This window comes from Salmo trutta, chromosome 20, assembly GCF_901001165.1.
Source record: "Salmo trutta chromosome 20, fSalTru1.1, whole genome shotgun sequence".
In the NCBI taxonomy this organism is placed as follows: Eukaryota; Metazoa; Chordata; class Actinopteri; order Salmoniformes; family Salmonidae; genus Salmo; species Salmo trutta.
The window spans coordinates 14,482,194-14,506,802 of NC_042976.1; the positions used below are offsets into that span (position 1 = coordinate 14,482,194).

The 24,609-nt window shown below is 40.6% G+C and overlaps 1 protein-coding gene across 22 annotated transcripts in view; it reads right to left on the reverse strand.

The window, feature by feature from the left end:
• The window catches only part of LOC115155595 (nebulin), a 99,969-nt gene that overhangs the window by 22,304 nt on the left and 53,056 nt on the right, over window positions 1-24,609 (reverse strand). For 21 of the 22 annotated variants that reach the window (XM_029702339.1, XM_029702355.1, XM_029702359.1 and 18 more), the window contains 39 exons: window positions 23,708-23,812; window positions 23,447-23,551; window positions 22,922-23,026; window positions 22,624-22,731; window positions 22,109-22,219; window positions 18,603-18,800; window positions 17,664-17,768; window positions 17,194-17,298; window positions 16,965-17,069; window positions 16,754-16,861; window positions 16,414-16,527; window positions 16,090-16,287; window positions 15,546-15,650; window positions 15,293-15,397; window positions 14,736-14,843; window positions 14,424-14,531; window positions 13,054-13,161; window positions 12,707-12,811; window positions 12,165-12,269; window positions 11,830-11,928; window positions 11,537-11,641; window positions 11,181-11,285; window positions 10,908-11,012; window positions 10,662-10,766; window positions 10,227-10,331; window positions 9,705-9,809; window positions 9,405-9,509; window positions 9,193-9,297; window positions 8,654-8,755; window positions 6,809-6,910; window positions 6,500-6,607; window positions 6,045-6,149; window positions 5,739-5,843; window positions 5,405-5,506; window positions 5,167-5,271; window positions 4,767-4,877; window positions 4,496-4,606; window positions 4,200-4,301; window positions 3,764-3,868 (listed from right to left, as the gene is read on the reverse strand). In XM_029702339.1, the coding sequence (XP_029558199.1) occupies window positions 3,764-3,868; window positions 4,200-4,301; window positions 4,496-4,606; window positions 4,767-4,877; window positions 5,167-5,271; window positions 5,405-5,506; window positions 5,739-5,843; window positions 6,045-6,149; window positions 6,500-6,607; window positions 6,809-6,910; window positions 8,654-8,755; window positions 9,193-9,297; window positions 9,405-9,509; window positions 9,705-9,809; window positions 10,227-10,331; window positions 10,662-10,766; window positions 10,908-11,012; window positions 11,181-11,285; window positions 11,537-11,641; window positions 11,830-11,928; window positions 12,165-12,269; window positions 12,707-12,811; window positions 13,054-13,161; window positions 14,424-14,531; window positions 14,736-14,843; window positions 15,293-15,397; window positions 15,546-15,650; window positions 16,090-16,287; window positions 16,414-16,527; window positions 16,754-16,861; window positions 16,965-17,069; window positions 17,194-17,298; window positions 17,664-17,768; window positions 18,603-18,800; window positions 22,109-22,219; window positions 22,624-22,731; window positions 22,922-23,026; window positions 23,447-23,551; window positions 23,708-23,812 (4,308 nt within the window). The remainder of the gene's footprint in view (window positions 1-3,763; window positions 3,869-4,199; window positions 4,302-4,495; window positions 4,607-4,766; window positions 4,878-5,166; window positions 5,272-5,404; window positions 5,507-5,738; window positions 5,844-6,044; window positions 6,150-6,499; window positions 6,608-6,808; window positions 6,911-8,653; window positions 8,756-9,192; window positions 9,298-9,404; window positions 9,510-9,704; window positions 9,810-10,226; window positions 10,332-10,661; window positions 10,767-10,907; window positions 11,013-11,180; window positions 11,286-11,536; window positions 11,642-11,829; window positions 11,929-12,164; window positions 12,270-12,706; window positions 12,812-13,053; window positions 13,162-14,423; window positions 14,532-14,735; window positions 14,844-15,292; window positions 15,398-15,545; window positions 15,651-16,089; window positions 16,288-16,413; window positions 16,528-16,753; window positions 16,862-16,964; window positions 17,070-17,193; window positions 17,299-17,663; window positions 17,769-18,602; window positions 18,801-22,108; window positions 22,220-22,623; window positions 22,732-22,921; window positions 23,027-23,446; window positions 23,552-23,707; window positions 23,813-24,609) is intronic. The other variant, XM_029702361.1, reaches the window with a different exon arrangement.

A 24,609-nucleotide genomic window follows, 5' to 3' on the forward strand; every position in this document is an offset into this window, starting at 1 on the left:
GGAGAGGACTATAGGGAGTATATTAACATGTAACTATGGAGAGGAGATGGAGAGGACTATAGGGAGTATATTAACATGTAACTATGGAGAGGACTATAGGGAGTATATTAACATGTAACTATGGAGAGGACTATAGGGAGTATATTAACATGTAACTATGGAGAGGACTATAGGGAGTATATTAACATGTAGCTATGGAGAGGAGATGGAGAGGACTATAGGGAGTATATTAACATGTAACTATGGAGAGGACTATAGGGAGTATATTAACATGTAACTATGGAGAGGACTATAGGGAGTATATTAACATGTAACTATGGAGAGGGCTATAGGGAGTATATTAACATGTAACTATGGAGAGGAGATGGAGAGGACTATAGGGAGTATATTAACATGTAACTATGGAGAGGACTATAGGGAGTATATTAACATGTAACTATGGAGAGGACTATAGGGAGTATATTAACATGTAACTATGGAGAGGAGATGGAGAGGACTATAGGGAGTATATTAACATGTAACTATGGAGAGGACTATAGGGAGTATATTAACATGTAACTATGGAGAGGAGATGGAGAGGACTATAGGGAGTATATTAACATGTAACTATGGAGAGGACTATAGGGAGTATATTAACATGTAACTATGGAGAGGGCTATAGGGAGTATATTAACATGTAACTATGGAGAGGACTATAGGGAGTATATTAACATGTAACTATGGAGAGGACTATAGGGAGTATATTAACATGTAACTATGGAGAGGAGATGGAGAGGACTATAGGGAGTATATTAACATGTAACTATGGAGAGGACTAGAGGGAGTATATTAACATGTAACTATGGAGAGGACTATAGGGAGTATATTAACATGTAACTATGGAGAGGAGATGGAGAGGACTATAGGGAGTTTATTAACATGTAACTATGGAGATGACTATAGGGAGTATATTAACATGTAACTATGGAGAGGACTATAGGGAGTATATTAACATGTAACTATGGAGAGGACTATAGGGAGTATATTAACATGTAACTATGGAGAGGAGATGGAGAGGACTATAGGGAGTATATTAACATGTAACTATGGAGATGACTATAGGGAGTATATTAACATGTAACTATGGAGAGGACTATAGGGAGTATATTAACATGTAACTATGGAGAGGACTATAGGGAGTATATTAACATGTAACTATGGAGAGGACTATAGGGAGTATATTAACATGTAACTATGGAGAGGAGATGGAGAGGACTATAGGGAGTATATTAACATGTAACTATGGAGATGACTATAGGGAGTATATTAACATGTAACTATGGAGAGGACTATAGGGAGTATATTAACATGTAACTATGGAGAGGACTATAGGGAGTATATTAACATGTAACTATGGAGAGGAGATGGAGAGGACTATAGGGAGTAAATTAACATGTAACTATGGAGAGGACTATAGGGAGTAAATTAACATGTAACTATGGAGATGACTATAGGGAGTATATTAACATGTAACTATGGAGAGGAGATGGAGAGGACTATAGGGAGTTTATTAACATGCAACTATGGAGATGACTATAGGGAGTATATTAACATGTAACTATGGAGAGGACTATAGGGAGTATATTAACATGTAACTATGGAGAGGACTATAGGGAGTATATTAACATGTAACTATGGAGAGGAGATGGAGAGGACTATAGGGAGTATATTAACATGTAACTATGGAGAGGACTATAGGGAGTATATTAACATGTAACTATGGAGAGGAGATGGAGAGGACTATAGGGAGTATATTAACATGTAACTATGGAGAGGACTATAGGGAGTAAATTAACATGTAACTATGGAGAGGACTATAGGGAGTATATTAACATGTAACTATGGAGAGGACTATAGGGAGTATATTAACATGTAACTATGGAGATGACTATAGGGAGTATATTAACATGTAACTATGGAGAGGACTATAGGGAGTATATTAACATGTAACTATGGAGAGGACTATAGGGAGTATATTAACATGTAACTATGGAGATGACTATAGGGAGTATATTAACATGTAACTATGGAGAGGACTATAGGGAGTATATTAACATGTAACTATGGAGAGGAGAGGGAGAGGACTATAGGGAGTATATTAACATGTAACTATGGAGATGACTATAGGGAGTATATTAACATGTAACTATGGAGAGGACTATAGGGAGTATATTAACATGTAACTATGGAGAGGACTATAGGGAGTATATTAACATGTAACTATGGAGAGGACTATAGGGAGTATATTAACATGTAACTATGGAGAGGACTATAGGGAGTATATTAACATGTAACTATGGAGAGGAGATGGAGAGGACTATAGGGAGTATATTAACATGTAACTATGGAGATGACTATAGGGAGTATATTAACATGTAACTATGGAGAGGAGATGGAGAGGACTATAGGGAGTATATTAACATGTAACTATGGAGAGGACTATAGGGAGTATATTAACATGTAACTATGGAGAGGAGATGGAGAGGACTAGAGGGAGTATAGTAACATGTAACTATGGAGATGACTATAGGGAGTATATTAACATGTAACTATGGAGAGGAGAGGGAGAGGACTATAGGGAGTATATTAACATGTAACTATGGAGAGGACTATAGGGAGTATATTAACATGTAACTATGGAGAGGACTATAGGGAGTATATTAACATGTAACTATGGAGAGGACTATAGGGAGTATATTAACATGTAACTATGGAGAGGACTATAGGGAGTATATTAACATGTAACTATGGAGAGGAGAGGGAGAGGACTATAGGGAGTATATTAACATGTAACTATGGAGAGGACTATAGGGAGTATATTAACATGTAACTATGGAGAGGACTATAGGGAGTATATTAACATGTAACTATGGAGAGGAGATGGAGAGGACTAGAGGGAGTATATTAACATGTAACTATGGAGAGGACTATAGGGAGTATATTAACATGTAACTATGGAGAGGACTATAGGGAGTATATTAACATGTAACTATGGAGAGGAGATGGAGAGGACTATAGGGAGTATATTAACATGTGGAGAATAGGAGACAGTCAGAGCTCACAAGGACAGAATAGGACATGGGTAACATGGGTAGTTATGCAGGGTGGCAAAAGAAGCACCTAATGGATGGAAGGTCACTACTGCCTATGCTACAGACTAGCTAGGACAGCTGAGCAAATACTATAGCAATACTAAAGATCCAGGGGCGCAACTTCGGTTTTAGAAGTGGGGGGATCACTTTTTTAAAAATGATTATTTAATTTTTTTTTTTTTATCCTTTTGGATAAACACTCCAAACAGCCTACCCTACCGCTCAGATGCATCCGCATGGTCCTAAAGCACACTGTTGCCTAGGTTTGTATCACATTCCAATTATAAAACTGGGGGCGACAAAAATGCAATTTCAGAATGTTGGGGGGACATATCCTCCCTGTCCCCAGTGAAAGTTGCGCCCCTGTATAGATCTCTATGAAGCAATCATGATCTCTAGGAAGCTGAACTGAACGGCAGGTCATCTGGGCTGGTGAATTTACATCTTGAGAGACAGTGAATAAAACTGAAAATATTTTCTGACAGCAAAAAATAACTGACAATGAAATGATAGACAAATTAACTGAGAGGGGACAAACAATCAAATAAAGGGGAATAAAAACATTGAAAACAGCCCGAGGTGTAGGGAACAACTGGTCAATTCAGACTCGGAGGGTTTGGTGTTGACTGTACCTGGCTGTTAAGCTTGGACACCGCAGTGGCCAGAGCGATGTCTGGACGGTGGACCAGGGAACCTCCATGGGCAGCCTCCTGGCGAGCCTTCTCACGGTAGCCAATCTACCAGACACAATATACAAACCATGAGTGGACTGGATAATACAAGGGAAAGGGGATACCTAGTCAGTTTCACAAATGAATGGATTCAACCCAAATGTGTCTTCCGCATTTAACCCAACCCCTCTGACAAACCATCAGTGGGTAATGCACAGACAGACTGTCATGATATGACTTGTTTTGATGCCTTTGATGGCGTCATGCTGAGAATGTAAACAACAGCATGAATATTCATCTCAGAGAGGTAAACAAATACAAAATCCCTTTAATTTAGCAAAACAGGCTAACAGGCTTCGCCACTGTGTAGGCTATTCACTGTGTACTAAACACTCACATTGCTGGCGAGCTTGGAGGCCTGTGTAGCCCTCATGATGTCTGGGCGCATAGCCACAGAGGTGTAGTTGAGCTTGGCCTTAGCCTCCTGCCTGTAGGCAAACTAGAAATGGAGAGAGGAAAGAGTGATATTTGTGACAACTGCTGATGTAAAAAGGGCTTTATTAATGCATTTGATAGACTGACTGATTAATAACAATCAATTCTATAAAACATGCATGAACTATTGAATGTCTTTAATATAGGAGATATACAGTACAGATGTCTTTTTATAGAAGAGGAATGTGACTGACTTACATTGCTCTGATTCTTGGCTACGTCCATGGCGTGCTGCACATCGGGAGGTACTCTCATGCTGTTGTACTTGGACTTGCCCTTCTCCTTCTCAAACTTCTGCTTGTACTGTTTCTGTGGACAGAACGGCGGAGGCAAAGACGTCAAAGGTAACAAATGGCTCAGGACTGTATAGTCTTGGGAAGTCTCATTCACTTTGTGCAAGAAATCTGGAAATTGAGGTTCAGGACTGTATTCCAGCTCTAACTAAACAGCTGGTATGGGGGAGACTGACCTCGCTGACCAGTTTGCCCATGTCCTTGGCGTGGATGGTGTCGCGGGTCGTGGGCAGAGTGGTGAATTGTCCGGTCTGCTGCTCCATCTTGCCAGCCAGCTTGTATTTGCTCTGAGGACAGAAAGAAAACCAAGGACTCGTGCCAGACTGGAATCTGATTGGGCGACGTACAAACCAAATTAACATACTGTACAGTTGCATTCATTATAACAAATGTTCTTGAGATATTTTGTGACAAATTTCTTGTTCATCCATAAATTAAGGTTCACATTATGACATTTAAGATCTATCTATAATAACTATACTGTAGGTTAGTAAAGAAAGTCATTTATTGGCAGTAATAAACATTACATAGTAAGTATCTGTAGTTATCATGTTTTTGGTGTTTTCTGCTTCTTACCTCAGATGCCAGAATGCGCACTGACTTGGCATGAAGGTTAGTAGGAGTGTCCAGAACAGTCTTATACTGACCCTTTGCCTTCTCAAACTTCTCTCTGTATTTCACCTGGTGGACAGAACAAAGCACCACAATTAACACAGGCTTTTCTTTACCTTCAGATGTCATTTCCATGTGTCAGAATAGAATAGAACAGCTTTATTTTGATTGATGGGTGGCAGGTAAAAGAACAACTACTCACATTGCTTAAGTCAGCATTCATCTTAGCCAGGACGGCTAACTTGTCGTCCACGATGGAGATCACACAGCCCTTCATCATCTCCTTGTCATACGTGTACTCAATCTGAGGACAGCAACACATGGAGCAGGGGTTATACCAGAAGAGCCATGTCAAAGGAATCAGTATAGAAACCTGGGCCGGTGTTTTGTTATGTGTATAGCTAAGTCATCTAAGTCACTATTGTTTTTAGCATTGTATTCTTCTACATATAGTTTTTCATGGACTCTTAGAAGAGGTGCCCCCTTGTGGTCTAAAATACATCCAAACAAACTACGGTCTGTAGTGTATGACTCACATCACTCTGCTGGAAGTTGGCCTTGGCAGCTTGGATAAAGTCAGGTCTGTCGACGGTCCAGATCCACTTGTTCTTGGTGGCCTGGTACTTCTTCCTGTAGTCCAGCTGGAAGGAGACAAATCATACAGGAACAGAACAGTGAGTGAAGTGTCTGCCTCAAGAAAAAACATTTTAGAAGGGTGGAAAACATCAGGTATAACGCCTGGCCCTAACAAGCCAACTTCATTCACTAATACATTCATTCAGACGTGGTGTTCAGAGGTAAATGGATAAGAGGAGATGAGGAGTACTGGAAGAGAGACTCACATTGCTGATGTTCTTGTAGGCTTCCTTGGCAGCGCGGATTTCAAAGGATTCAGGGTCCATGTTGATCTGGGCCTTGCTCTTCTCATATACCTCCTTGTACTTCAGCTGAGACAAAGGAGAGAAAAGCACACTGATACAGAACTAGGGATATGACTGTACCTGCCTCCATCTAAATCTTAGACATGTGGTTGTAAGGCTTTCCACTAGATAGCATAGCCACAATGTCTAAATTTGCTACATCGTAAAAATTCATGAAAATAAAAATGAGCTTTATGGTCTTAATTTAAGTTTAGGGATAGGCATTAAGTTAGCAGTGTGCTTAAGGTTAGGTTTAAAATAAGATTTTAAGAAGAGCAATTGTAGAAATAGGTGGGGTTTATGACTTTGTGACTGTGTTAACTAGTGACAACCTAGTGAAATGGAAGGCAGCCATTTTGAGAGTGTAGAGTACATACCACGCTGGTGATCTCCTTGACCTTCTTCATGTGTGTGCTGTGTGGAGTGTCATGTCCCAGGGTGTAGCCCTTAGCCTTGTTCTTGTTATAATCCATCTTGTAGACATTCTGGAAAAAGTTATGGGAAAATGTTGCAAGTCACAATTATTCAAATATAGTCTTATGTTGTACATTTATACATTATATGATTTTATTAAATATTTATTTCATTTTGTTACTTAATTTATTTTTCTGAGAAGAGGGAGACCTTGACAACAATTGCAACAAAAAGTATCTTTAATTGAATGTTGTGTGACGAAGTGAACTCACGTCTCCGATGGCTTTGCTGCGTTTGTGGCTCTCATGCTCGGGAGTCTCCAGGATGGAGGTGAACTTGCCCTTAGCACGCTCATACTGCTGCCTGTACTTCCACTGTGGTGATGGGGGCAGGACACCAGAGTTAGACACACTCACACAGGAGACATTACTGTCAAATCAGTATCAATTTACCTTTTATTAACAGTGTTTCAATTATCTATAGATGATCTATGTGCTTTGCAGATTGATTTTATGAGTTAAGTTTACATAGCTTTATCCATTCCTGATGAAACTAAATGTATGTGCTAAAAAAGATAATGACATTTAAAATGTAGTGTAGCATGAAAAGGAGATTCTGTGAAGCGTGACTACAGTACATGTCAATGTAATGAATTAATGCAATGGGAAGACACCATGCACAGGTTGGAACATGCTTTATGGAAACATGCAACACAATGAAATGATGTGCAAAGACATGTCCACAAACACACAGTGTGAGAATGAAAACAGTGGTTTTCTCATGGATCAGCTCATCTCCTACTGATGAGTCTGGTGCTATTTGAACATGATTAGTACAGACTAATGATGGTTGTGTTTATTTATTATCATTTGGATAAAAAATATGAAATTAAATAAATGAAAATAAACTAAATGATTGACTTTGTCATAGGAAATATGTATTCCTCATTTAACGTACAACGTCTTTCTAGACGGTTCAGTCTGCACTTGTGATGTGGGTTACAGGGAGCGGGATCATAACTTGGGATGAGCTGGCTGGCTTGGGTTCAGAGGTCAGTGGGGATTCAAGAGTGTTTCTGAAGCAGATGTCCAGAATTTGACAAATGTGGTGGTTGGCGGCAGGTAGCCTAGCAGTTAATAGCGTTGGGACAGAAACCCAAATCCGTTGATGTGCCCTTCAGCAAGGTACTTAACCTTAATTGGTCCTGTAAGTCGCTCTGGATAAGTGCTTCTGCTAAATGACTAATATTGAAATGTGAAAAAATGGGAGTGAAGGAAGTTACTGTCAATTAGGAGTTCAGCATGGGTTTCCACAGCTGAAGTTAGCTAGGGCTGAGGCTGGGAAGACAACTGCAGCAGGAGGGAGAGGGAATTGGGAAAACTCTGCGAGGTGAGTTTGGTTGGTCTGCTGGGCCGATGGACGATTACCTTACACTGCTCGCTGGACTGGTAAATGGCGCTGAGGATGTCTGGGCGGAGCGGCTCATTGCAGCCGTTCTTTAAGAGCACCCTGGCCCTGGATCTATATTTTTTCTGTCCACGGACGGACACACTAACACACACACAGACACAGACACATGCTGAAGACAGGGACAGGGTCAGTGGACAGGACGGAGTGGAGAGGAGCTGCGGAGATCCCAGGCCTGGAGTCTGTGTTGTGTCCTCCTGATCTATTCCCTCAGAACCATTCAATCTGGTTCAATCTGGTTCAATCTGGTTCAATCAATCAATCATATGGGTTTTTTTTATTAGCTTTTATGATTTTGCCGATGCTTTTAAAAATGTTGACATTTGTCATTAAAACTGACATGATAAAGGGGCTCAACCAAGTCTACGGGTTTGACTCTGAGTGCACAGATCAAGGAGAGTGTAGCCGCTCACTCAGAACACCCAAGAGGGCTATTTGAGTGACAGAGTACAACACCTGCTGCGTGAGGAAAAAGAGAGAGACGTGAACACGAACAACCACGGACATTATATCCATGCGACTACAACCTCCCGCAGGCCTGCAGTCAGATGACCTCATGCACCGGGCTCAGAAGCAGGCTATCTGATACGCCCAGAGAAGGCAGAGGCGGACAAGGGCAGGGCTCAGCAGTGGGCCAATCCTAGCTTTACCTGGCTATTCTTGGCGTTCTCCTTAGCCAGGAGGTTTCTAGGATCATCCAACACACTGCTGTACTTATCCTTGGTCTTCTCATAGGCTGCTCTATAGTGCCTCTGCTCAGAACGTCAAAGAGGAGTTAAAGACAACTGACAAACGAACAGGGAGCTGTGACAGTCAGGGGATAAGAAGACTACCAGGAAAGAAAGCCAAGGTTAATCCCATGTGATACATAGAGGAATGAACTGCAGAGACAAAAGAAAGTTGAGTGACAACAACACGGTATTGTGGCTAGGATTACCTCAGGAAGAAAGCAAGGTGCATTCATCATTACAGAAGATATACATAACGTTATGGACTAATCATGACCATCTTTTACCTTCAAAGCTGAGAATCCAAATGAGATGCAGTAGAAAGAAAACACATGTTATACTCATTACTGTATCTGTTTTTCAGGAGATCATTTAAATAAGATCAAAGCTATCCAGTGTATCCAAATTGAAACCGATAGGAATTTGTATAAATGTGTTCCAAAAGTGAGACTGTGACTTACATCGTTGATAATAACGGAGGCCTTCTTGGCGGCCTGGAAGAATGGAGTGTCACAGGTGTACTTGAAGCGGTGTCTATTCTTCTCGAAAGTTTCTTTATAGAGTCTCTGTTTACAAAAGAGAAGAAAAAAGACTGGAGGTTATGGAAGACAAAGATACAGTAAGATCTGAGAAGGTTTTTATTGTATTTGCAGCGGTAGATGATTTTCTTTACCTCACTGAAGAGGACCTTGTTCTTCTCAGCCTGGACCATCTCAGGTCTGTCCCACACGTAGCAGCCAATACCCTTCAGCCAATCCAGATCCTCCTTGTACTTGATCTAATATTGGACAGAGAAATTAATTGTGTGGGTCATTCATAAACATGTTACATACAAGTATTCTAATATGCTGAAATAGACAATACAATTGTTTTATGGTAAACTACCCATTCTAAGTATTCAAATGTACTGAAATTGACAATACAATGATTCTGCTGTGAGGGTATTTTCTGATGTTAAGGGGACGTCACTCACATCGCTGACGTTTTCACCGATGATTCTGCTGTGGAAAAACTCAGGACGGTCGGGCATGGATCTCCATGTACCCAGAGAGTTGATGTACTTCTCTCTGTATTTGACCTGTGTGAAGTAGAGAAAGAGAAGTGTCTTATATCTGTATGATAACATACATGTATACAGTATTTGGCTAAATCCACATACCAAAAGTCCATTTAATGGGCCAAATCATCCTATTGGATGGATGGCTCTGAGCCAGATGGCAAAGCTGGTTGAAACAACTTAGTTGAAAGAGATTACTGGTCGTAAACTGGTTGAAATGAATAGGTTGAAAGAGATTACTGGTCGTAAACTGGTTGAAATGAATAGGTTGAAAGAGATTACTGGTCGTAAACTGGTTGAAATGAATAGGTTGAAAGAGATTACTGGTCGTAAACTGGTTGAAATGAATAGGTTGAAAGAGATTACTGGTTGTAATTATGTAATTTCAAACAGTTTTGGTAGCTGGGGAGATCTTTTCTGATTGGCTGACATACTGACCTCGCTGATGTCATCGGTGACCCTACGGTGACACACGATATCCAGGGCATCCTTGACACTGTGGTAGTGTCCCTTGGATCGTTCAAAGCTCTCCTTGTAGCGCAGCTGGAGAGAGAGAGAAAGAGAGAGAGAGAGAGAGAGAGAGAGAGAGAGAGAGAGAGAGAGAGAGAGAGAGAGAAAGAAAGAAAGAAAGAAAGAAAGAAAGAAAGAAAGAAAGAAAGAAAGAAAGAAAGAAAGAAAGAAAGAAAGAAAGAGAAAAAAGAGAGAGAGAGAGATGGAGAAAGAAAGAAAGAAAGAGAGAGAGAGAGATGGAGAAAGAAAGAAAGAAAGAGAGAGAGAGAGAGAGAGTGTAATAGGTCAGCCTTTTGTAAGACGGACAACTTAAAGACCAAAGACAGTAGAGGCGGAGGAGGGATCACCAGAGAGCATACTCACATCACTGGACTGTAGGTAGGCCTTCTTGGCCCGGACCAGGATGGGTGTGTCATGGATGCTAGTGTACTTGTGCTTCATCTTCTCATACTGATCTTTGTATTTGATCTGGGGACGAAACAGAGGAGAAACTGTGTTAGAGCAGCGGTGAAGGGCATATACTATGGTATCATACTGGGACATGATAACCTTCACACTGGGTTGTAAGGAGGAAAAGTGTTTGAGTTAAATTGCGTTAGAAAGACTTACCTCACTGAAGACCACCTTCATAGCCCTGGCGTGGCTCATTATGGGGGTGTCCTTCTCCGGAGTGAAGTGGGCCCTCTCCTTGGAGGCCAGGTCAGTGTACATATACTGCAGTTATGAGAGACATTAACAAAAATGTCAGAAATCCCTTTCTTTGTACCTTCTTTTTGTCATTGTTGTGCTTTAAGTTGGTATCAACACAAATCTTAAAACAGATATTAGTCCTCCTAAGAGTTCACCAGGTTTATTGTATCTATGAGAGCTAAATTGACATGCCTTGTTGCTGAGCTGTTGGGCCCATTTGACTCTCTTGACATCGAGGGAGTCCAGGGTGGTGGTGCACTTGGTCTTCTCCACATTGCCCTGGGCTCTGTACATCAGCTGAGGACGAGAGGTTAAAGGTTAACATAGCCACTTAACACTGCCTATTCAGACAGAAAGACAGACCTGTGAAACCATATTATAATACGGCAAAACTTCCATTAAATGCTGAGTCTCCAACAAGCAACGACCTCGTATAATGGCAGTTTTACTGTATTCTGTTAATATATTGTATATTACAATATGATATATGAATAATATATATACATGTCTGGGAAATGGTGGGCGATATGGTAGAGAACATGACTCACGTCGCTCATGTGGGTCTTTAGCTCAGTGACGCGCTGGTACTCTGGTGTGTCTAGGACCACAGTGAAGTTGGCACGGTTCTTCTTTGCCTCAACTTCATAGTTGGACTGTTGTGGGGAGACAAATGAATATGGATTAGCATGGAGCAGATATATTATAGACAGTATTTACAGTATTTGCAGATTGTGTATACTTAGCTAATTAATTAGACCAATCGCCCCATGAGGAGTGTAATCCATCAACTGATTGGTGATTGAAGCCATAACAAAATGAGAAAGAAAGGAAAGGTACCTACTCTAAACTTGGTAATGTTGCGGACAGTAGACATCTCAGGTGTGTCATACAGGAAGCAGCCAATGCCTCTCAGCCACAGAAGGTCCTCCTTGTATCTCAGCTGGTGATGGAAACACAGACACAACGATTACATTACTGTATAATTATTCATTAGGCATGGAGGGACTTAGAAAAATAACAATCAACCATTAACCCTTCTCATATTCTCACTGAAGTTAACTTAAGTATTCATTGAACAAAAACATATTTCAGTAGTTGTATAGCCTAAATATTGCACGTTTCAGAAGTTGCTTGGCTGCTTTGTTTTCAGTGAGTGAACGTTATTTGGTCACGTACGTCACTGGTGATCTCGTTGACGTGGTTACAGTGTATCATCTGGGGAGTGACGCCCATGGGGATCATGGTGCCTCTGTTAGCGAAGTACTTCTCCTTGTAACACAACTGCATGGGACAGAGGGAGACACACAGGACTTAGAACATGTGGCAAACTAACTTCACAGCAAACAGAACAAATAAATCCATCGTTTTTAAACAAAATGTCTCTAAATATAATGAATGTACAGTATGAATGAAAAAACAGATATAATCATGATGAATTAGACTTGTAGCAAGCATCAACACAAAGCCATAGTAACAAACATCAATGAGCCATAGTAACAAACATCAATGAGCCATAGTAACAAACATCAATGAGCCATAGTAACAAACATCAATGAGCCATAGTAACAAACATCAATGAGCCATAGTAACAAACATCAATGAGCCATAGTAACAAACATCAATGAGCCATAGTAACAAACATCAATGAGCCATAGTAACAAACATCAATGAGCCATAGTACAGGAGTGATAATGACAGGATGACAAAAGGTCACGTACGTCGCTGACGGCCTCCTGGGTCATCTTGACCTGTCTGATCTCAGGTGTGTCGTAGGTGCTGTGGATCTTGCCCTTGCCCTTCTCATACAGCTCACGGTATAGACGCTGGGATAGACAGACAGACAGACAGACAGAGAGGGGAAATAACATCACTACTACTAAGCCACAAAACAATCCTTTTAATAATACCAACATACCAGAGTCTTTGACTCTATAACAATTCAAAATCTTTCAAGGGATTCATAACAAAAAATATATAGATGGATCATCAATCAAATTGAATAATTCATAAATTATTATATTTTTCCAAATAGTGAGGGAAGAGTAGCAGACGTTTGTAATCCTACCGGGTTGGTGACCTTGTTGGCGTTCCTGATGTTGACGAAGCTGACACCTTCTGGGTCCATGGTGTAGTTCGTAGCCTTTGACTTTTCATAGTCATTCTTGTACTTCACCTACACAACACAACAACACAAGTCCATGAGTGAGGTACTACGATACAAATCCAATAAATTACCATTCTATGGTAACTACACTTATAGGCTTCCTTTAATTCACCTACAGTACACAACACAACACTGTTCCTAGTGTAACTCCATTACATCCATACAGTCATCCTATAGTACACAACACAACACTGTTCCTAGTGTAACTCCACTACATCCATTCAGTCATCCTACAGTACACAACACAACACTGTGCCTAGTGTAACTCCATTACATCCATACAGTCATCCTATAGTACACAACACAACACTGTTCCTAGTGTAACTCCACTACATCCATACAGTCATCCTACAGTACACAACACAACACTGTTCCTAGTGTAACTCCACTACATCCATACAGTCATCCTACAGTACACAACACAACACTGTTCCTAGTGTAACTCCACTACATCCATACAGTCATCCTACAGTACACAACACAACACTGTTCCTAGTGTAACTCCACTACATCCATACAGTCATCCTACAGTACACAACACAACACTGTTCCTAGTGTAACTCCACTACATCCATACAGTCATCCTACAGTACACAACACAACACTGTTCCTAGTGTAACTCCACTACATCCATACAGTCATCCTACAGTACACAACACAACACTTTTCCTAGTGTAACTCCACTACATCCATACAGTCATCCTACAGTACACAACACAACACTGTGCCTAGTGTAACTCCATTACATCCATACAGTCATCCTACAGTACACAACACAACACTGTTCCTAGTGTAACTCCACTACATCCATACAGTCATCCTACAGTACACAACACAACACTGTTCCTAGTGTAACTCCATTACATCCATACAGTCATCCTACAGTACACAACACAACACTGTTCCTAGTGTAACTCCACTACATCCATACAGTCATCCTACAGTACACAACACAACACTGTTCCTAGTGTAACTCCACTACATCCATACAGTCATCCTACAGTACACAACACAACACTGTGCCTAGTGTAACTCCACTACATCCATACAGTCATCCTACAGTACACAACACAACACTTTTCCTAGTGTAACTCCACTACATCCATACAGTCATCCTACAGTATGTGCCTCTCATAACGGAAACTTTGCATGTGAATAGATTATTATTATTACATTTTTTACAATGACCTCACAGAATGTGAATGGTTCATATTTTATACATAATGTAACAAACTGATGAACATTTGAAGAAAATAAAGTGTCTTTCTTACGCTGCTGGCAACAATGGAATTTTGTTTTGCCTGCTTCATGAGAGGATTGTCGTGGGGAAGAGAGTAGCCAGTGGGCATGAAGTTCTTGTTGGCCTCTTTGTACAAGTTCTGAAGAAAATAAGGAGAGGGGTAATCAGAAGGGATATGAGAATCATAATACAAATTGCAGTCAGCGTTTATTTCCAGAAACAGTTTGAGGGAGTAGTTACTATCTATGTATCTATGAAGTTATGAGTGATGTATGCTTTGTAAGAGTGTACTTAAAGCAAAGAAATGATCCCAGAAAATAAGTAAGAATGGAAAACCTCTTACATCACTCTGGTTGAAGTTGGCCAGGCGTGCCCTCTCTGTATCCACGGTGACAGCGGGGGAGGAGTTAGTTCCCTTGACATTGGTGGCGTAGTCGTTACGGTAGTGGAGCTGAGAACATGAGAGCATAGAGGACGAATAGGTGAGAAATGAATATGCATCATCATTGAACGATTTAACAATCTGGCCTTAATGTCCATGTACTCTTGTAATCTCCACCCGGCACGGCCAGAAGAGCACTGGTCACCCAACAGTGCCTGGTTCCTATCTAGGTTTCATCCTAGGTTCCTGCCTTTCTAGGGAGTTTTTCCTAGCCAACATGTTTCTACACCTGCATTGCTTGCTGTTTGGGGTTTTAGGCTGGGTTTCTGTATAACACTTTGTGACATCTGTTGATGTAAAAATGGCTTTATAAATACATTTGATTGATTGATCATTATGAAACTTATTTTAATTCTTAACTTGAATTTGTTCTTAACTGACTCGTCTGATTAAATAAGGGTTAAATAAAACAACAAAATGGTGATATAGAAGTAAAAAGCTTTAGTGACAGTACTCACATCGCTCAGGTTCTGAGAACTCAGTTTTGCTGTCTCATAGGTAGGAGTGTCGATGACCACAGAGTAATCCTTGAACGCCTCAATGCCCTTGGCTCTGTACTTGTTCTGGAAGACAAGAACAAAAATACAAATACATCCACATCTTTGTCCACATCTGTGGGGTGAATCCGATACCTAAAGTCATTAGATTAGGAGAGGAGAGGAGGAAAGACGGATTAAGAAAGTAGGTGAGAGGCATGCGGAGGGAGCATACATCGCTCTGCAGTTTGTCAGCAGCCTTGACTCGCAGGATCTCAGGGGTGTCCCAGGCATAGCAGCCAATTCCCCTCAGCCAGTTCAGGTCATCCTTGTAGAAGATCTGCGGAGTCACAGAAAAATAACAATCAGTTAATGAAGTCATAATGACAAGCAAGAGGAAGTACAGAATTAATGAACTATAACTTAGAACTACATAATAAAATGAACTACACACATATAACTGTTAGTTTAGAAGTAATTTCCAATAGTAGTTACTATGTCTGACACATTCTACCAGATCGTAAATGAACAACTACACCCCAGAAGAAGAAAAAATAACACTAGGTCTTCCTGAAGAACATTTTTTTTATCTATAAAAAAAAATGATATATTTTATTTGAAAATAATATTGTTTATAATAAGTAAGAATAACACATTTTATTCAATTGAATAATTTAACTTCACATGAAACTGTGATTAAATGCAATGTGAAATCCCAATAAATACAGTTTTCCACATAAACAAAGTGTATTCAAATATGAATTGTTCAGATGACTCACGTCGCTGAGCTGCTCGTTGACCTTGCGTGCCTGGACGTACACCTGCATATCAGGCATACAGATCCACTGGTGCAGGTGCTTCCTGTAACCGATCTCACTGACATGGTTCTGGGTTTGACGGGCTGACAGGACATCCAGCATATCTGGGGGGATGTGGTTCTTTGCCTTGGTCTTCTCATAGTCCGCCTTGTACAAGCGCTATATGTAGGGAGGGTACATAAACCATTATGTGTGTCTACATTTCCATCGGTTTAAGATCAATGTATTTGACTGCCATATGGAAAGAGTAAAGAGGCGATCATGAAAAAAGGCAACAAGACTCACGTCAAGACCCATCTTTCCAGCTTTGAGGCAGCGGAGAGTTTGTGGGTCGTCCTCCAGGGACTTGGGCAGGGTGTAGAGGGACTTGAACTTCTCATAATCCTCCCTGTATTTAACCTATAGGGGAGGGGATCATATGGGTTGCTTTGAGTAGTGGGCTTTAACAATGTACATGCAACTTTTATGTATGCGATAACTGATAAACCAAATGAATGACATTGAATCTTAGGGATCCAAAACAACAACATTAAACAAATGATGATTTCTCAATAAAGAACTTCAAAAGTTAAAAAACGTCTTGGACTACAAAAGGGTTTTAAGTTGGGTGATATGTTGAACTCACATTGCTGAGGATGACCTTCTGTTGCTTGGCGTGTTTCAGGGCGTGGGAGTCTGATGGCAGCGTGTAATCTTTAGCCTTGATCTTGTCCCAGGCAGATGTATATGTTTTCTAGATGACACAAAAGGAAAGATAAACATTCTAAATACACCATTTAAAATCCTAATAGGTCATTTGGAGACATAGTGTCTGTCTACAGTAGAGCCACACTCACGGTGCTGTAGATGTCCTTGAGGGTGGCATTGTGTGCGTAGTTGTAGGTATCCAGAATTGTGGTATAGATATGTTTGTCTTTATGGTAAGCCTCCCTATAGTTCAGCTGTGGAGATAAAGAGCATATGTTTTGATACAAAGCGGATTTTAAACATTTATATACTATTAGAAGAATTGTGTAGTATGATGCAGTATAGTATAGATTTCTGTATAGTACATCTGACACTCACATCACTGGCCCAGGTGTGACCCAGGAGAGCAGTCACGTAGACAGGGGTGTCTGTCACGATGGAGTAGTTGTTGAATTCCTTCTTACCCTCCTCCTTGTATTTGAGCTGTGAGAAAACAAATGCAGAAGGTTAATAAACCATGGTCACGTGTGGCTCAGTTGGTAGAGCATGGTGCTTGCAATGCCAGGGTTGTGGGTTCAATTCCCACGGGGGACCAGTATGAACATGTATACACTCACTACAGTAAGTTGATCTAGATAAAAGCATCTGCGAAATGACTAAAATGTAATAGTCTCCAAGCAGGAAGATCCCTTTTTAAATAGTCTCTTATCACTATTATGATAAAATATACTATATATTTAGTATTTATGATGGACTGGTAGTCAATCATTAACAAACGAAAGACTAGGAGAGTCATTGGTATAAATGACAGTAAGTGTGACAGAGGTGACGTCTCTCTTTGTACTCACATCGCTCTGCAGCAGGTGGGCATTCTTGGCGCGGACAAGCTCAGGTGTGTCCCAAACATAGCAACCAATACCCTTTGTCCAGTTCAGGTCGTCTTTGTAGTACACCTAGCAGACAGATAGACAATACCACAACCCAGAGATCAGATCAGTTGGATTTAACACTGAATATAAATAACACTGAATATAAATATAAACGGAACATGCAACAATTTCAAAGATTTTGCTGAGTTACAGTTCATATAAGGAAATCAGTCAATTGAAATAAATTCATTAGGTCCTAATCTATGTATTTCGCATGACTGGGCAGGGGTACAGCCATGGGTGGGTCTGGGAGGGCTTAGCCGCCCCGCCAGACAATCCCGCGGGTAAAGAAGCCCGATGCAGAGGTCCTGGGCTGGACCTGGCACGTGGTCCTGGCATGTGGTCTGCGGGTGTGAAGCCGGTTGGACATACTGCCAGATTCTCTAAAATGATGTTGGAAGCAGCTTATGGTAGAGAAATGAACATTACATTCTCTGGCAACAGCTCTGGTTGACATTCCTGCAGCCAGCATGCTCCCTCAAAACTTGAGACATCTGTGGCATTGTGTTATGTGACAAAACTGCATATTTTTAGAGTAGCCTTTTATTGTCCCAAGCACAAGGTGCACCTGTGTAATGATCATGCCGTTTAATCAGCTTGTTGATATGCCACACCTGTCAGGTGGATGAATTATCTTGGCAAAGGAGAAATGCTCACCAATAGGGATGCAAACAAATTTGTGCACAACATTTTAGAGAAATAAGATTTTTGTGCATATGAAACATTTCATGGGACCAACACTTTAAAGGGACCAACTTTTTACATTTCATGGGACCAACTTTTTTCTAGTTTTTTTGTTCAGAGTATTTTTTTTACTTATTTGTAAAGTATGTCTTGAACATGCGAAATACAACATACATCACTCAGGATCTCATTGTTCCTGCGGGCTCTGATAATGTCCTGCTGGTCGGGGTGGCAGGTCCAGTTGTGCAGTAAGGTGCGATACAGCACGTCACTGAGCATGTCCTGGCACCGCTTAGCCACCATGTTGGGAATGATGTCAGCGGGGATGTGGTTCTTGGCCTTGTTGGTATTATACTCCTTATGGTAATCCCTCTGGAAGAAAGAACAGGGCACTGTGTTCAGATCTCCAGATACGTGGATTATTTTCAAATCAAAAATATATTAAAATCAAATTAAAGCATATTTGTCACATGCACATGATAAACATGGTGCACAGAGTACAATGAAATGCAGGTTCACCTCTCAACATTGCAACAACAAAATAAGATTAGAAGTAAGTAAAGCATATTCATTAAAATAAAAAAGCAATAAGTAGGAGAACCTGACAGAACTAAACATATGAATAGGAAAGTATATCTAAGGAGTAAATATTCCAAGTTCCAACAGAGTATATTTGTTAACTTTAATTTATACAGGTAGATTTAAGAACAAATTCTTAATGACGACCTGCTGTTGTTTTATTGTATCTTTGGCGACTGTAGCGACTGGATTATCATGTGTGCGATTTACTAGATTATACTGTGTAAGTGATATCTTACTAGATGTGAACATACCATTTTTTTTTATTTAACTTTTATTTAACTAGGCAAGTCAGTCAAGAACAAATTCTTATTTACAATGACGGCCTACTGGGGAACAGTGGGTTAACTGCCTTGTTCAGGGGCAGAACGACAGATTTTTACCTTGTCAGTTCGGGGATTCGAGCCAGCAACTTTTCAGTGACTGGCCCAACGCTCTAACCACTAGGTTACCTGCCGCCCTGAATATGCAGCAGTATCATATTTTACTAGATATACTATAGATATACTATAGATATACTATAGATATACTGTAGATATACTATAGTATTATAGCAGTATTTTATTTATTAGGTATACTGTAGAATCAGTGACTTCGGAAAGTATTCAGACCCCTTGACATTTTGTTAGGTTACAGCCTTATTCTAAAATTGATTAAAAAAAAAAATCATTCATCAATCTACACACAATACCCCATAATGACAAAGCAAAAACAGGTTTTTCGAAATTTTTACACATTTATTAAAACCGAAAAACGGAAATATCACATTCACACAAGTATTCAGATTCTTTACTCAGCACTTTGTTGAAGCACCTTTGGCAGCGATTACAGCATTGAGTCTTCTTGGGTATGATGCTACAGGCTTGGCACAGCTGTATTTGGAAAGTTTCTCCCATTATTCTCTGCAGATCATCTCAAGCTCTGTCAGGTTGGATAGGGAGAGTTGGTGCCCAGCTATTTTCAGGTCTCTCCAGAGATGTTACTGTAGATCGGGTTCAAGTCCAGGCTCTGGCTGGGCCACTCAAGGACATTCAGAGACTTGTTCTGAAGCCACTACTGCGCTGTCTTGACTGTGTGCTTAGGGTTGTTGTCCTGTTGAAAGGTGAACCTTCACCCCAGTCTGAGGTCCTGAGCGCTCTGGAACAGGTTTTCATCAAGGATCCCCCTGTACTTTGCGCCGTTCATCTTTGCCTCGATCCTGACTAGTCTCCCAGTCCCTGCCGCTGAAAAACATCCCCACATCATGATGCTGCCACCACCATGCTTCAACGTAGGCATGGTGCCAGGTTTCCTCCAGACGTGACGCTTGGCATTCAGGCCAAAGAGTTCAATCTTGGTTTCATCAGACCAGAGAATCTTGTTTCTCATGGTCTTAGAGTCTTTAGGTGCCTTTTTGGCAAACTCCAAGCGGGCTGTCATGTGCCTTTTTACTGAGTAGCTTCCATCTGGCCACTCTACCATAAAGGCCTTATTGGTGGTGCTCTAGAGCTCTGTCAGAGTGACCATCGGGTTCTTGGTCACCTCCTTAACCAAGGCCCTTCTCCCCCGTTTGCTCAGTTTGGCCGGGCGGCCAGCTCTAGGAAGAGTCTTGGTGGTTCCGACCTTCTTCCATTTAAGAGTGATTGAGGCCACTGTGTTCTTGAGGACCTTCAATGCTGCAGCAATGTTTTGCTACCCTTCCCCTCGACACAATTCTGTCTCGGAGCTCTACGGACAATTCCTTCGACCTCATGGCTTGGTCTTTCCTCTGACTTACACTGTCAACTGTGGAACCTTATATAGACAGGTGTGTGCCTTCCCAAATCATGTCCAATCAATCGAATTTACCACAGGTGGACTCCAATCAAGTTGTAGAAACATCTCAAAGATGATCAATGGAAACAGGCACCTGAGCTCAATTTCGTGTCTCATAGCAAAGGGTCTGAATAAGGTATTTCAGTTAAAAAACAATTGCAAAAATATCTTAAAACCTGTTTCACTTTGTCATTATGGGGTATTGTGTGTAGATTGCTGAGGATTTTTTTTGTGTTAATCAATTTTAGAATAAGGCTGTAACGTAACAAAATGTGGAAAAAGTCAGGGGGTCTGAATACTTTCCGAAGGCACTGTATACTATAGTACTAAAAACTATAGCCCATAAAATTGTCAGAGACTCTAGTCACCCAAGTCATAGACTGTTTTCTCTGCTACTGCACGGCAAGCGGTCCTGGAGCGCCAAGTCTAGGACCAAAAGGCTCCTTAACAGCTTCTAACCCCAAGCCATAAGACTGCTGAACAATGAATCAAATGGCCACCGGACTATTACATTGACCCCCCCCAATTTGTTTTGTACACTGCTGCTACTCGCTGTTTATTATCTATGCATAGTCACTTCACCCCCACCTACATGTACAAATTACCTCAACTAACCTTTACCCCCCACACACTGACTCGGTACCGGTACCCCCTGTATATAGCCTCATTATTGTTATGTTATTGTGTTACTTTTTACTTTAGTTTATTTGGTAAATATTTTCTTAACTCTTCTTGAACTGCACTGTTGGTTAAGCGCTTGTAAGTAAGCATTTCACGGTAAGGTCTACAATTGTTGTATTCGGCGCATTTGACAAATAAAGATTGATTCGATTTTTTATTTATTTATAGCAGTATCATATCTTACTAGATAAACTGTAGATATTTTATACAATTCTAGCAGTATTATATCTTACTAGATAGACTGTAGATATACTATAGTATTATATCAGTAATATATTTTCTGGATATACTATAGTATTATAGCAGTAATATATTTACTAGATATACTGTAGATATACTATCGGTTTATAGCATTATTATATTTTTTAAATATACTGTAGATATACTATAGTATTATAGCAGTATCATATCTTACTAGATATACTGTAGATATATTATATAATTATAGCAGTATTATATCTTACTAGACAGACTGTTGATATACTGTGCAGTACTATAGTATTATAACAGTATTATATCTTACCAGACAGACTGTAGATATACTGTACTATAGTATTATAGCAGTAGTATATCTTACTAGATATACTGTAGATATATTATAGAATTATAGCAGTATAATATCTTACCAGGCCCTTCTGTTTCTCCTGTTCTCCACAGCGCATCACCTCAGGGAAGTCCACCAGGGTTCCAGCCAGATAGTGGCCCTTGGCCTTCTCATGGGTGTCATGGTACTTAACCTGAAAGGTTTCAGTTTCAAAGAAAATAACTAATGTCATCATCGATTGCAGGGAGCAAAGAGCTTTGTTGATACAGCAAGTATACATAGCACAGCACAGTGGACAAACAATCTCTGCTATATTTACATGTTTTGCATCTGCTTCTGTTGCCACAGCAATATATACAACCACTAGCAGTAACTAATCGATATGATCAGATTAGAAGACAAACTGACACACATTTAACACATTTTAAGAAATCCAATATATTACCAACTATTCTGATTAGATTTAATAGTACTAAAGTCACGTGTCAGTTGCTCTTTAATTATTATTTACATTTAATAGTAATAATCAGCATATTCTTTCCTGTTAATCATGGTATTTGTATTGTTGGTTGTCAAGAGACTATAAATTAGACTCACGTCGCTGACGATCTCCCTGGTCTTCTTGGCTCCGACTACAGGGATGTAATGTGCGTCCAGCTGGTAACCAGTGGCTTTGCTTTCATCCCAGGCCAGTTTGTAGTATTTCTACAAATGACAACAAAACAATCCACAATGTAAAAATCGTTTCAACATGTATTTATTTTGTATAACATAGAAATTATAAAATGTATTAATTATCTACATTATTAAAATTATATTTTGTATATAAAATTAGACATTTATGCAGATAGGTGTTCCTGTGAAGACCAAGTCCTATGGATGTAGAGTACTTTACCTCACTGATGACCTTGGCGACCTCTCTGCTATGGGCCAGCTGGGGTGTGTCCTCTGAGCCGATGTACTTGCCCTTCTCTGCATTGAAGGTCTCCTTGTATTTCAGCTTTACAACAGAAGGACATATAGGCACAGGTTATGATCAATTTGAAGGATCCCGCTTAACACAATGTCCTCACTTGTTTCTGTGAGGTATGGGTCAAAGGCTATCTGAATGAGGTACTCTATCCTACCAGGGTTGCTTTCAAATAAGAATTTGAAACAGTGGAAATGTGCATCCAAAAAAAGGGAATATATGTACAATGCCATGATCAAGTATTTGCCCCCTTTTTTTTATTTGTAAACTCAGGTTCACTTTATCTAATATTATGTTTTGGTTGAAGATCTGATAACATTCAAGATCAAAAATATGCAAAAATAGAGAAATTCAGAAAGGGGTCAAATACTTTTTCATGGTCCTGTAGTTGTTTTACTTTTGGTAAACTTAGCTAAGATAAAATCTAAAGTAGTAAAATAATTCAGTCACATCACTGAGGTTAAAAGCATTGATGGTGGCCAGGATATGCTCAGGACGATCCACGATGTGTGTATATTTGGCAAAGTTGTCTTTGGCATCCTTCTTGTAAAGCCTCTGCAAAAAGACATTAGAGAGAGAGAAAGACATGGTAAGAATTTACTGAAGGACAGCAAACACATACAGTACTAATGACTGAGATGTGAGGAGCAGAATGTGCCCAATGAAACCTAGAACCATACCAACAGCTTGGATACAGATAAAGGAACCTACCTCGTTCATGATCTTCTGGGCATTCCTGACTTTGACGTGATCGACACAATCGGCAGCAACCCATCCACATCCACGGAGCCATTCCAAATCGGCCTTGTAGACAACCTGCAAACAGACAGAGGAGAGAGTCAGACAAACAATAATTTTACCTAGAGGTATAAAAGGGGGGTGGGGGGAGAGAGAGGGGGGAGATAGAGAAGGGGAGAGGGAGAGAGAGAGAGAGAGAGAGAGAAAGAGAGAGAGAGAGAGAGGGGGGGGGGAGCAAGAGAGTGAGAGAGAGAGAGGGGGAGAGGTAGAGAGGGAGAGCGGGAGAGGGGGTAGAGAGAGAGAGGGAGAGCGGGAGAGGGGGTAGAGAGAGAAAGAGAGAGGGGGGGTAGAGAGAGGGAGGGGGAGGGAGAGAGAGGGATAGAGATATACACCGAGTGTACAAAAGATTAGGAACACCTTCCTAATATTGAGTTGCACACCCCTTTTGCCCTCAGAACAGCCTCAATTCGTCAAGGCATGAACTCTACAAGGTGTCGAAGCGTTCAGCAGGGATGCTGGCCCATGTTGACTCCAATGCTTCCCACAGGTGTGTCAAATTGGCTGGATGGCCTTTGGGTGGTGGACCATTCTTGACACACAAGGGAAAATGTTGCGTGTGAAAAACTCAGCAGCGTTGCAGTTCTTGACACACTCAAACCAGTGCATCTGGCACCTACTACCATACCCCGTTCAAACGCACTTAAATATTTTGTCATGCCCATTTACCCTCTGAATGACACACATACACAATCCATGTCCCAGTTGTCTCAAGGCTTAAAAATCCTCCTTTAACATGTCTCCTCCCCTTCATCTACACTGATTGAAGTGGACTTAACAAGTGATCTCAAAAAGGGATCAGATTCACCTAGTCAGTC